The 13901-nt window shown below is 47.7% G+C and overlaps 1 protein-coding gene across 1 annotated transcript in view; it reads right to left on the reverse strand.

Moving 5' to 3' along the window:
• The window catches only part of Slit3 (slit guidance ligand 3), a 557919-nt gene that overhangs the window by 128508 nt on the left and 415510 nt on the right, over positions 1-13901 (reverse strand). The window contains exon 7 of the mRNA XM_074057753.1: positions 4664-4735. Within this exon, the coding sequence (XP_073913854.1) occupies positions 4664-4735 (72 nt within the window). The remainder of the gene's footprint in view (positions 1-4663; positions 4736-13901) is intronic.

Below are 13901 nucleotides of genomic sequence, written 5' to 3' on the forward strand. Positions count from 1 at the left end.
CTTTAGAAATCACTAATCTTGATGTAATTTTCCTTTCGTATATCACAGTGAGTCAAATATACTTTCAGAAGCTCCTATAACAAAGATACAGCTACCATATGGGACTTAGGATGTTTTGTCCTTTAGTTGCAAAGCTCAGACCCCTGAGCAAAAGCAAGGATGGCCCCCTTTTAGCCTAGATTCTGGAAACAGGTGCAACAGTTGAGAAGGGGGTGGGCGGTCAAAGTCCTAAGCTGGTGGGAAGGAGGTCAATTCTAGGAGGGAAGCAAGACCTCTGTTTACTCCATAAATGTGATCACTTTGTGCCAAGAGCTTGACAGTGTACCTCCAGCTGGTTGCAATTTCCTAGAAAGCAGGAGGGAGAGGAGGGGATCCCATGACCAGTCAGCTCCCAGCAGGTGTAAGTGTTCCCTGGGCAAATGGCCACAGTGGGTCTACCCAGAGCCAAGGTGAACCCGCCGCAGGCTGCAGTGCACCGCAGGCTGAGGTGATGGAGTTCCTTTGTGTGCCAGGAGAGTCAGCCATTTCGTTAGCTTGGCTTTTATGTGGAAAGGCAATTGTCCCATTTGGCAGGGAGCTGTGGACATTAAGACAACAGGGATGACTGCAGGACTTGGGTCTCTGAGGTGGATAAATGAGAGCAAGTTCCTCTCAGTTCCAACAGTGGGTAACAGATCAACAGAGCAACAAAAATGTGGTTTAGTAAGCCAGGTCCTTATGAGCTGGTGAGTTTCCAGGATGACCAAAAGGCTAGAGGTTTCTTTTTTGAAGATTTTCATAGGTTGGTTCTTTCTCAATCCTGGCTGGACAGCCCAAAGCTTCCTCAATTCCTAACCTCAAAACAGATATTCCTATCCTTTTGTCTATCTTTCAAGGACTCCCCCAACCCCTGCTCAAGAAAAGTAGTGACACAAACTTAGGTGGAAACCACAAAAGCCCAGGACAGGGGGCAGCTTGGTCCCCTCCTCTAGGAATTTTATTCATCAGAAATGTTCCAAGAATGGAGCCGGACAGATTCTTTCAAGTCACATAATGAATGGGAGATCAAATTGATCCAACTATCCTAGATAGTAACTATTATTAAAAGAAAAATAATCAAGATGACCATGAAACTTGAGCTTGGACTTTTGCTAGTATTGCAATTGCTTTCTACAATTTTGGTGAGTTGTGATGGGGATGACCTGGGGTGTGGTGGCGGCCACTGTCTTTCCCATTGGGCATGGGAAAGCTCTGGTCTCTTCTTCCTCTGTCACTTGGCACCTGCTCTTTTGCTTTTGTTTTGATTGACTGGTGAGAACTCAGGCTCTGACATCAAATTACCCAAGTCTGACATTGCCTTTGTGTTTTCTGACTTTGACTTTGGGCAGTGATTTAACTCAAGATTTCACTGTCATCATCTGTAAAATGAAGAGGATCATGGTACTTCTTTCCTAGGACAGGTTTTTGGTGTTCCTCAGGTTTGAAGTCAGGGCTTTGCACTTGTTAGGCAGGTGCTCTACTACTTGAGCCATGCCTCCAGACCTTTTGCTCTAATTATTTTGGGGAGAGGTTTTTTTTTTTTTTTTTGTCTTTTCTTTTTTGGTGCTGGGATCGAACCCAGGGCCTCACGCATGCTAGGCAAGCGCTGTACCACCGAGCTACATCCCAGCCCGCTCTAATTATTTTGGAAATACAGTCTTTCTTTTTGCCTAGACTTGACTGGAACCAAGATCCTCCCATTTGTGCTTCCTGCTGCTGCTGGAATGATAGGTGTGTGCTACCACATCCAACTTTTTCCCATTGAGATGGGGTCTTGGTAAGTTTTTACCCCTGGACTGACCTGGAACTATAATCATCCTGATTTTAGCTTCCTGCATAGCTTGGGATGACAGGTGCATACCACTGCATCCAGATATTGGTTGAGATGGGGTCTCATGAGCCCCCTGCCCAAGCTGGCCTCAAACTGTGACCCTCTCAATCTTGGTCTCCCAAGTAGCTAAGATTACAGGCATGAGTCACCAGTACCTGGCTCCTAGGACTGCTTTGAGAATTGATATGATTCATGGGAACTATTGAGCACAAGGCCCAGCGCCTGGTAAACCGTGAAGAAATATGTGCTCTTACTAAGATTCAGAGAAGACTAGAATAGACTTCCATCTCTTACCAATCCATGGCCCTGAGCATCCTAGGCTCTAGTCGTTTGTTTAGACACCAAGACATCTAGGTGGCTAAGTGGTCCCTGCACGTTATTCTGTAATATTTTGCCAACGAACACATCAAATTCCACGTTGATGAAACCACCTTTACAGAACCCAAGGTGAATGAATACAAATGCCAATTTACTAAAGGTGCCTTTTAGCCACAGAGGCTAAATTAAATTTACAGCAAATCCTTTTAGAGAGGGTCAGCATTCGTTTTCTATAAAATGTGGCTTTCTGAGTTCAATATAAAAGCGTTCCTTTGGAAATCCCATTTATGACTTCCTTCCTCTCTCCTCCCCCTTTCTTCTTCACCACTACCAGTCCCGTCCTTTCCCAACAAGCACTTTAATTACAGTGAAGGGGGATTAGTCAGTTCATCTCCAGGGAGTTCTATCCAGAGCCATCTCTGAAATTAAACTAAAGAGAAAATGGCAGCCGGCAGGGAGCAAAGGGAGCAGACAGATTGATTGATTGATCTGAACTCATCAGATGAATGTTCAGGGCCATGGGGAGGAATGACAGAAACAAGGAGATAAGCTCTTCTGCCTCCTCCCACTCCCACCTCAGACAAGGCACCCACTATCTGAGCCTGGCAATCTCCCCTCAGCTTCCATGGACCCAGCCTTGCCAGTCCTAAACTGAAAAGATCCCAGAAGCGTAAGTCACAGGGGACGTCTACAGGACTCGGGTGAGTGTGACTTTCCCTTTGTGCCCGCACTAGTGTGGGTGAAGCAGTGCAGGCTCACTTTGGCCTCCTGCCTGGAACCTGGGCCACACACTTCCACAGCTCAACTGTGGTTGGCTGGGGGCTTCGAAGAGGTCTTTGAAGACCAAATGACTTCTTAAAATTCTATGAATGAACCATCCCACTTTGGGGGCGGGGGGGAAGGACGGAGTCTCCTAGTTGGGTTATGTTATCATCTGAGGAATTCAAGGAAAAAAATGATGATCAGAGATGGAAGCTGGGTTGCACCATCATTCTTTATAGAAATGAGTATTTGCTGTTTGTACACCTTGCACCAGGCACTTCACATGCCAAAGAGCACTGTGAATGACTGACTATAAGACAAGTGTTATATTAACTCGCTTTCTTTGAGGTACAGAGAAATAAAGAAATGGGCCCAAAGTGAGTGTCAGGGCTTGCATAGAAACCCCAGTCTGCCTGCCTCTGAGCTGTCTTCCTCAGGGTGCCCTGCACCACTTCCTTATAAACTGCTTCATTTGCCTTAGCTTTCGCTTATCTGTAGATAAGGCCATTTTCTCACAAAGGCACTGGCTCTCAAACTACAAGCACAAAAATCTCCTGGAGGACTTGGTGAAAGCAGATTACTCATCACCCCCCTCACCCCAGCAGTTCTGAGTCCCCGGATCTGGGGTGAAGCCCAGGGATTTGCTTTTCTAACAAGTCCCAGGTGATGCTGACACTGTTAGTCTAAGGAACCTTGCTCTGAAAACCATTGCTCTAAAGATTTTCGGATCTCATGGATTCCACGTTGCTTGGTGGGGTGGAGAGGGATAGATAAGTTTGTAATGTTCAGTCCATATTCGGGATAACTAGTGGTGGTGCTAACATGATAAACAGCATCGCTTATTATCAGGCACATATCTGCACTGCATATGCCTAATTTCATCTCATCACCACCCCTGTTTATAGAGACCAAGGTCACAGAACCAATAATGGATGAGGCAGGAATTCTAGCTCTTTGCTTTGGTCTCAGAAGCTGGACCTTTGCCACTACTGCAATTCAAATGCCACCGAGGTGCCACCAGCATGTAGCATGTTTTTGGAAAGGCCCACAGAGACTTTGTGCAGAGAAACCTACAGGGGCTTCCTGATTGAGAGTTGACGGGAGCTGGGAGCCAGCACAATGAGGGCCAGTAGAGCTGCTCTCGGTTCTGGGGTCCCAGGGAGGTTTCCTTCCTGAGCACACACCCTGCAGGACCTAAGCCCATCCAAGACATTAAACTAAAGAATGGAGATATGTACCAGAATGTCATCCAGGGAGCAGGGGGCAGGGGAATGTGGAGAGTGGGACCTTGGTGGGATGCAGAGAGGGACAGGCTTCCTTTCATCCATCCAGAGGGGAAAAACAATTCTGAACACTGCAGTATGACAGGACTGTCGGCGGTACACGACCTCAGCCAATGGCGAAACATCACATCCGGTTCTGTATGTTCTCTGACATCTTAAAGCTAACAAGTTTTTCTATCAAAGCAAACAAAGACGGAGACTCTTCCCACAGCCCCAGGATGACAAGAAGTTTGTCTGCCTGGTACAGAACTGAGATTCGGAAGCACGAACGGCACCATGACACGGTCCTGTATCTGCCCTGTCTATCCAGCTCACCCCTCGGTTAACAGCAAGGGACATTTGAATGCAGGCACCACTGCTCATAGCCTGGTAGGTTTTACAGGCAGCTCTGAGCTGCACCTTGGGCTGCACAGCTGGGCGTCCGAGGGGAGGAAGTTGGACCTTTACTCACAGAGTCCGAATCTTCGGCATGTGGTTGAAGCTGGTGACCAGGATACGGCTGATGTTGTTGTTGTTGAGGGTGCTGAGAAGACAGAGAAAGGAAATGGTCAGCAAGGAGCCACATGGGGGGGCACCAAGATGTTTCCAGAAGGTGTGAGGAGGGACAGGTGTGACTGCAAAGAGACCACAAATCAACAGCTACAATCCAATCACAGGGAAGCTGGAGACATGTGGCCAAGTGTCCAGATGATGAGGGACACCAGTGACCATCCCTCATGGGAGTCATCTCCTTGGCTGCCCTTAGGTATTGGTTTATCCACCTTGAGTCATACTCTTCCTGAAATCCTATGTGCTGAGTGCTTTGTTATAACGTCTATAATCCTTATGACGGCCGTGCCAGGTACATGCTAATGTCCTTTTAAGAAAAGGGAAACAGACACATGTCCTTTTGTTTAGTCACACACAACCCCACAAAGTAGATGCTATGTGTGTGTTACAGCCTGAGCTACAGAGAGGGAAGGTAAGCTGTAGCTGCTGAGCCCTTTCTGCTTGTTCATTGTACACAGCGCCCTGTCCATGATGCTATCTGGATAGGTTAATCTGTTTTCTGGTCTTGTTCTGACCCTTCAAGTGCATCTTATCTCAAGAGGGACTAAGAATCCTTTTTCTTGTTCATCTCCACGACCGTGGATGGAGCTCCTATGGTGTGCTTACACTCCCCGGCACTTGGTACAGGACAAAGCAAAGAGAAAGGAGTGAGCTCCAAGTAGACAGGACAGACAAGGCTGCTAAAGAGTGAAGTCAGGCTCTAGCAAGCACCACTCAGGCTTACCTGCTAGAGGGACCTCTTGTGGAAGCCCAGGGGAACATGGCAGCAGGGAAGGCCATCTGCCAGGGCCTTTTCAGGTCATCTAGTTTAGCGACTTCCCCACAGGGAGGCAGCAATACCTGGGAAGACTGGATCTGGTTCTCAGCTCTCTAACTTCACACCTGGCTCACTTTACATCCCCAAAAGCAAGAGCACGACACAGCCATTGGTACATCCTTTGTGGTGGCCTCTTTCTCCTGTGTCCTCTTCCTTGCTCCTCCCAGGACCACATCAGCTATCCTCTTCTCATCCACCCAACTTCTCTCATCCTTTCCTGGGCCTCCACAGTTCCCACCAGCTCAGGAGGAAACCTTCATTAGTCTGGCCAACATCTGCCATGGGTTGTTAGAAATGTATCACTTTCCTTTTCAAGTGACCTCTCCCTTGTGAGCTCTGACCAGGCAGAGTCCTTTCTGTGTTGTGCATTATGACAGTCCCTAACCTGGTCCACACGGGGTTCAATCACATCTTCCTGCTCCCTTATTGTGTGGTCTTGGGCAAGTTATTGACAGCTGTTATCCATGGATTCTCTTCTGCGTGGAAGGAGGCATGCAGTGGTACCCACCTCACAGGCTGGTGAAAGGATAACCATGTGTTATGTGCTCGGTAAACAGAGTTCGTTCGACTGACTTTGGTGAGCAGAATCTAGTCTCAGCCTATCATTTCTCTTCCCCACCCCAAGCTCCATGGAAGCTGAAACACCTTCATCCAGCAATAGTAGCTCCCCCAGGTCCACCATGGGATCCTAGTCCAAAGCAGGAGTCCAGTGGTTGCATCTCTCCATCCCCAGCCTATTCCTCAGATCCCACTGGTTTACTGGGGATTTGGCTTGGCCCATAATGCCGGGAGGAATTCTGCTTCCATAGAGGCACAGAACCCGATTCCTGCCCTTCCGTCCAATATTCACTGCGCACTCACCATGTGGCTGAACCTATGCGAGGCACACAGTCGGGGAGGAACAGCTCTCATGTACGTGGACTGAGCTGCCCCCCTCCGCCATCACTGTACTCTTAAATCAGTGCCCATACTTGTTGAACCTTCTTAGTTGTTTTGTTTTGTATGGCTCAGGTTCTCTCTCTCTCTCTGTGTCTCTCTCTCTGTCTCTCTTCATCCCTCCCTCTCCAACCTGTCTCTGTCCACCCAGGAAGCCCTTGGAGTATCTCCTCAGACAATGGGGAAGAGTTTGTCACTCCCATTTGATCAGGACAGCCTGCTGACTGAGACAATGCCTTCATCCCTTCCATCCATCTCAAAATTCTAGGCTGCACACTTAGAGGAATATATAAGTTTGTTGACTAATTACAAAACCTCTGAGCATCTCCTAAGCTCTCAAAGTCAAAGAGGAGGAAGCCTTGGCAAAGAAGGGGCTTCCTTCTGACCAGGACCAGCCACTCACCATCAGGTGCAGTTCACAGCTTAGCCCTCCACTTAGCTGAATATACAGGGATTCAACTAGAAGTGTACCCGGCAGTAGTCCAGCAATGCTGACTTATTAATGTATTACTATACTGATATTTAACTGTGAGCTGTAATGAGAGCTATAAAACATTTACGATAATAGCAATTATTCCAGAACCCAAATGACTAAACACAGTTTTCAGACTTTCATGATTTGCTGCTTGGGGCGAGCCGGCCCAGGGATGTCAGAGGGCTGCTGACCTCTTACGCACTCTCTCTTAGCAAGCCACAGTTGCTGTCTCACCGAGAAACAGGCTTGTTTGATTTGCAGTCTGGGCAGCTTTTGCCTGTGCAGAGAGCACCGTGCTCTGTCTGGTTCTTGTGTACCACCCTAAGCAGCTGGTGCTCCATTCCTGATTCAGAGGAACAAAGCGAGTGAACATGGGTCTCAAAGGCGGAGAGCCGGTTTGGAGTCCAGCTCTGCTGCATCGAGCCCATGTCACTATGGGGAACATCCCTAATCCCCTTTATAACGTGAAAGTAACATCAGCATCCATCTCACAGAACTTGAGTAGCATGATACGAATGTCGGTTAACGTTAACTGAGCATTCTTTATACACCGGGCAGGTTCTGGGCAAAGGTACTATGTCATACCACCCCAATTTCATGGACGAAGCATGTGAGGGTGCCAAGATTTGAATCCAAGCAAGCCTGACTCCAGAAGTGAGGTCTATGTTAGTTTCATTTTGCTGCTGAACACATGAGCCTGATTTAGGGGCTGTGACTTGTTCTCTTACAGTCCAGAGTGGGTTCATCGAGCTACTTCTTTGGGGGCTTCAGGGGAAGAATTTGTTACCTTGCCTTTTGCAGCTTGTAGAGGTCACCCACATCCCTTGGCTCATGGCCCCATTTTTGAGCCACTCCAACTGCTTGTGACCTCCTGCTGTTATGGACTCTGGTGATTACATTTATGGCTCCCCATAGTCCAGGATAATCTCCCCCTCTCAAGATGCTTAATTTAGTCATATCTTCAAAGTCCCTTCTTTATCCCTTTCCCTTCCTCCCTCCCCCGCCTCTCCTCTCCTCGCTTCTCTTCTCCTCTCCCTCTTTCTCTCTACCACTGAGCTACATCGCCACTCCTTTGATATCTTTTGAGACAGAGCCTCACTCTGTAGCCCAGGATAACCTTGAACTCACAATCTTCCTGCCTCAGCCTCCTGAGTGCTGGGATTACAGGAGTGAGCCACCACACCTAGCTGTAAATACTCTTAACTCATCATTTCCCATTGAGTTTCAAGTTCAAGTTCAGGGTTAAATGAATTCTGTGAATCTCAGGACTGCCCAGTCCCCTTTCTTTTGGACAATCACAGGCTATTGAATGGGCATTTCAGCCCAAATTAGAAATAAAACCATATCCCTTCCCCATGGGGATGAAACGATAGCCTACGCCCCTTCCGTTGCTCTCTTATAATGTCTGTGCCCATTATGAATACGGAATTAATATTGAGGCTAAATTTGACTCGTATTGTCCACTTGATCTTGGCTTTGAAAACTGATAATTTCCCCACATTAAATTGATCCATTTGGACAAGTCCACTCCTACCAATGGATCCCACTGTCTCTTGATTGTGAGTGCTAGAAAGGGTAGATTAAATTTTTATTTCCCAGGACACTAAGGATTAGTGAGCTAATCGTTGCTCCCCTAGAGGATAGACAGAATGTTTGTGCCTTGAAAGAATTTGTGCTTCCTGCTCTTTCTAAACTAAATACTGGGGAGCCAGGGCTCCCCACTGATAAGGAATGCATGAGCAAGTGGTGTGCATGACGTCAGCTCCAGGGGTTGGCAAACAATGCCACAGGGCACATCCCATCCCATGAAGCTGGTTTTCATCAATAAAGCTTTACTCATTCATTTCTGTACTGCTTATGGCTGCTTTTCTGTGACAAGGGCTGAAGAGTTACACTAGTGACCATATGGCCTGTGAAACCTAAAATATTTACTAGCTGGCTTTTTATAGGAAATATTGATAGGTCCAAGGCTGCTCTACAACCTGGCCATTCTGGTCCCACCTTTGCCAGTGAGTAAGTGCTGTCAATCATAATTGTTCTTCCAGAAGAGGGTAAGAGGCTTTCGAAACTTTTAAAAATAAATACACAGATGAGTAAAACTCCCCCCGACATTTTCGGGAACCCCCATGTGGGATTAGCGGAGCTGGGATTCAAAAGAAGGCAGGTGAATTCTAGAAAAAAACATTCCTAGCCACTATGCCACCCTGTTCCCCTCTTGGAAGATGACCCACTGCTTCTATAACCCGCTGCACTGAGATGGAACAAGAGCCAGCACCAGAGATCACACACGTGACTCCGTGCTGGGTTGGGTGTGCAATGAACTTGGCCAGTGATTCTCAAAGTGTAGTCTCCAGAACCACAGCAACCCCTGAGAATCTGTTAACGGATGCATATTCTCTGGCCCCACCCAGACCTCCTGAGTCACCCTGGGGTGGGCCCAGTTTTGGGAACCCCCACCAGAGGACCCTCATGCAAGCTTACATTTGAAAACCACTAGAACTAGAGAAAAAGCTATGAACAAAATCTCTCCTAAGTGTAAAAGGCAGTATATAGGATGTCCTCTGGTAGGATCAAAGACCTCTTGGTTGGAATATATGGTGTTTTCCCATTTTGGAGGAGGCTCAAGCCTGAAATCAGCTTTGGAGAGCTCTGATGTGGCTTCTGATTCCAGCCCTTCACCGGTCTCTGCTGAGTGCTCCGTGTAACTCTCTCCTGTATCACTCAAGATAGCCATCTTTGATCTGAAGAAGCTGTGACCAGCTACAGCCACACCATCCTGGCAACCTTAATAGGACTGACATTTCCCTCTGTCTCCTCCGATTAGGATGCTGCTTTATCACTCTGTGCCTTCCTGGCTCTGGGTGTAATCTGCGTGTTGTGTGTCTATACCCCATGTAATTGGCTCTAATGCAACGATATTATCTATGAGCATGTATTCCATAATTGTAAAAGCCAGGCATCTGTAGAGTCAGTGCCATTGCAGCCTTCCAGTGTGCCAACTTCCTGGGATGCTCCTGGAACCCCTGGTGCTAACCCTCCATGGATGCAGACTCCTTGGGTAAGATGGACTTTATGGCAGCCTGGCTCAGTCATTCCCTGTCAAGGCAGGCTGACTTCTCCCTAAGTCTAGATAAGCAAGGTCGCTCTCTGCTTGATGGTTCCCAAGAAGGCTTGGTGAGTCATCAGCAGCCATGGCAACAGGATGTCTTTTTAAAGTGAGCCTGGACATGGTGTGACTTGTACTTACACATATGGGTGTCCAGTAGCCAACCTTCCAAGCCTGAAAGATAGAATGACCTCCACCAGTGCCTACAGTGAATTCACATGAGTGGACACAACTAAAATGGGCAGAACTGTTTCCTGAGGAGCAGCGTGTGTAAACACTGGGCTAGACTCTGGGAAATACCTAAATGGCTGGCATGGGATGCCCGTCATGTGCGAACCTCAAAGGGAGGGGCAAGGAAGCCCACAGCTGCCCCTCCCTGTTGCTTGGCACAAGCAGGGTCAGACAACCTGAGGACAGATCAGGTCCTTGGGGCTGTCCCTTTGTTGCTGGCTCTCCTCTCTGGTTCCCATGTCAAAGCAAGACTGGATCTTCTTAGTCTTGCTTGACTGGGGATTTGGAAGCCATCAAATCCAGGAGTCTGGTCAGGAGCTCTGACCAGGAGTCAGAGCTTACTGCTGAGGACCAAGCCCTACAACTCTCTCTCCAAGATCCTGGGAGTGTAAACAATCTCGATGGCACAGCTCTAGGAGAGCACCTGCGCGCTGCTCATCTTTGCAGACTTGGCCCAAGGGGAACACGTGGGGCTGTCCACTGGACCCAGGGAATTCGAGAAAGGTGTCCCTAAGCTTTTTCCAGCTCTCGGGCCATCCTCATCACCTCCTCCTCAGTATCTCAGGCAGTTTTTGATGACGCTCCCTTCACTTTCCCTCCTGTCGAGACTGAACTTGCCTTTCTCCTGCTGTGTGCTGCTCTGATTTGCTTGGATGCTCTAGAAAACTCCAGAACTTGGGAAGGAGGAGGAGGCAATGGTGCAATCTTGGAGAGAACCTAAGTTGAATGTTGCAGACTCCTTTTCTCTGCTGAGCTAGCCTCATACAGCATGTTGCTTTGAATTTGCCCGGATCTTTCAATAAGCACATCCATCCTAATAGCATAATGTTGATTCTGTTAAGCGTTTACTCTGTGCCAGTACCGGCTTGGGCACTTTTCATACATTATCTCATTTAATTCACCTAACAATCCTGAGATTCTATCATTATTGCTGCTTGGAAGCCCAGCAAGATCAAAGAGCACAGCCCAGATCACAGTTGTAGAGTCGTGGGGACTACATTCAAGCCAGATGTGATTCCAGGACCAATATTGCTACGCATCACACAATGCTGTGTCTTGCAGCACTGCCTGCAGACAAATGTTGCTGTCCAATTTCCATGTCTCCCCAAAATGGAGGCCTTTGGTGGACTCTCCTTCCCTGTCTCCAATGTGGCAGGGACTGTTACATTGTTGGACTGTCAGCAGTGTTGGTCTCACTGCTGCTGAGGCAACCACATTACACAATGCTCATCCCATGCTGTGAACAGGAAGAGCTCAGCTCAACAGGAAGAGCAGTGGCTACACAGAAGAAAGGACCACTGTGTCTCAAGGCGTTGTAAGGCAAGGCTTGGCCAAAAGCGCCACACTGCTACCAAAAGCCTTTGCGGCCCTTGCTGTTGGATGGGATGATGGAAGATTTTAAGAATATGCCAAAGAACCAAGAGCACAGATGCAACCTCTCTATTGACCACATGGAGGAGGCAATGGGTCTCTGAGGGCAGATGAGGCAGGATCAGAGAGGAAGGAGAGGGACAGGGCGAGGAGAAGGGAGGGTAAGAAGCCATCTCTCCTCCATTACCTGCTCTCCACAACTATCCTGGGTGTTGTGTGTTACTGAGTTCCTTGATCTCCCTGTGGACCGTTTAAATTAAAGCTCATAACCATTGTGTGGGCCTATAATGAAAACAACTGATGCCGCACTGATTAGACCATTACTCTCAACCGTTAGGAAACATAACGATCTCGCGAGGGGCCTTATTCACTGACGTATAGCAGCCGGGCTCTCATCTGACACCTCAAATTAGCAGTCAAAGCAATAACAGCTGGGGTTTTTGTCTCAATATTTGTACCCAACTCGAAAGTGATTTGGCACTGGTTAAGCGTTATTTTTAAACACACAGCTCTCACCGCCAAGTAACATTTTAAACGGTCTCCAGGTGTCATGTAAAACCTACAGAAATAAATAAAAACGATCAGCTGCCAATTTGAGCCTTTGATGATAGGGCTTCCTTGACAAAGGGCTGGTCTTTGGTTCTCCCTTCATTATATATTCATGTTCTGACAGGCAGATGCTCATCTCCATCCTCTCAGCACAGCCTCGGTGTTAAAAGAAAAAGAAAAGGTGTTTCGACAAAAAGTGGAAGATCGAAAGAGGAAGATGACTTCTCAAATCCCACCACTGATCAGTCAGACACGGAGCCGGGTCAGTGTTCACAGCGGGCCTGATTTTGCTGCCTTGAGGCTGAAGCTTCTTATCCACCCATGGGGACAATGGCAGATATCGCCTAGCGGGTGGTCATTCAGCATTCTGAATTCACCTTCCTTCCCACGACTGAGTTAATTGAAAAATAACACCTTCAATGTCAACATGAACAGGAAGGTGTTGGCCTCCCAATTCCATTTTACCATCTTCAGAAGACGACCTGGGATGATCTTGTCTACTTCGTTGTTTAGAAATCAAGTGATAGCCAGTGTAACCAAGGTGTCTGCAGTGGGCCAAAGATGAAAGGGTGACCTCCAAATGACGCAACTGAGCAGGGGAGTCTGTAGTTAAGAAGGGAGGAAAGAGACATGTCCATGTCTGGTGCATTTGGTGTCAGGGAGGAGGAGAGATATTTTATAAATAATCACTAGTGTGCACTCTGTCCTAGAGAGGACAGACAGCAAGTCTGTCCTGTGCCTGGTTGTACAGGCAGGACCTGGTCCTAGATATTTGGTACATAGGAAGTCTCACTATATTTACCGAATGGGTGGTGAGTTTCAAAAGATAATGTTCACTCTGAACCGCCTTCTGGGCTGGTCCAGGGGTACAAACTCAACGGTCTATGGAAGTGAGGCTTGTCACCTAAGTGGGCTGCATGGGGACTATAAAAACAGCCTTCCTAAACAGGATTGTCACTTCTTATTTCCAGAAATTGTGCTAAGCTGGAATGTGGCTGCAGTCTTGCCACTTCTTCCTCTTTTTTGTAAGAGAATGTGAGACATTTAAGGTCCTCAGAGGAAGTCTTCTAGGTTTTTTTATATTGGCAATGAAATCACCTTGACAAACAAAATCCACCAGTGAACTAAACACCTGGGAGCTGGCGTTGGCTTCGAGGTTCTGTGCTTTGAACTATATAAATGCATAATTTGAATCAGATAAACATTAAGAAAATCAACGTGTCATAATGGTGTTTTGGCGAAGTATGGTTAAAATCTCCCTCGTGCACTGTATCTCCTGAGGGGTAGCTACCAGCTGAGAGTCCCTCCAGGATCCTACTATTCCATCAGTTTTCTTTAAACAACACAAAATTATTCAATGACTCCCCCCCCCCCCCCGCCCCCTGCCACGTGCATTACTCAGTGACAGAGGGCCTTGGAGAAGTTTCTGCTTGCCTGGGGAAGACTATCCTGCTGGCAGCTGTGCTCTTGTCTGGTCTTGCATGTCACACATCTAAGTTACTTCTGTGTACCATTCCAAATGGAGCCACTTCAGAGCTGCTAGCTGCACAGGGTGTCTGAACGTCCGTTCTGGGCTGGGATGCAGGTCTTGCTTTTGCCCCTTTGGTGTTTGCAAGGGAGGGACGCTAGATGTCAGGGAGCTGGGTGCGATTTAC

The sequence above is a fragment of the Castor canadensis genome, chromosome 16, assembly GCF_047511655.1.
Source record: "Castor canadensis chromosome 16, mCasCan1.hap1v2, whole genome shotgun sequence".
Taxonomy (NCBI): domain Eukaryota; kingdom Metazoa; phylum Chordata; class Mammalia; order Rodentia; family Castoridae; genus Castor; species Castor canadensis.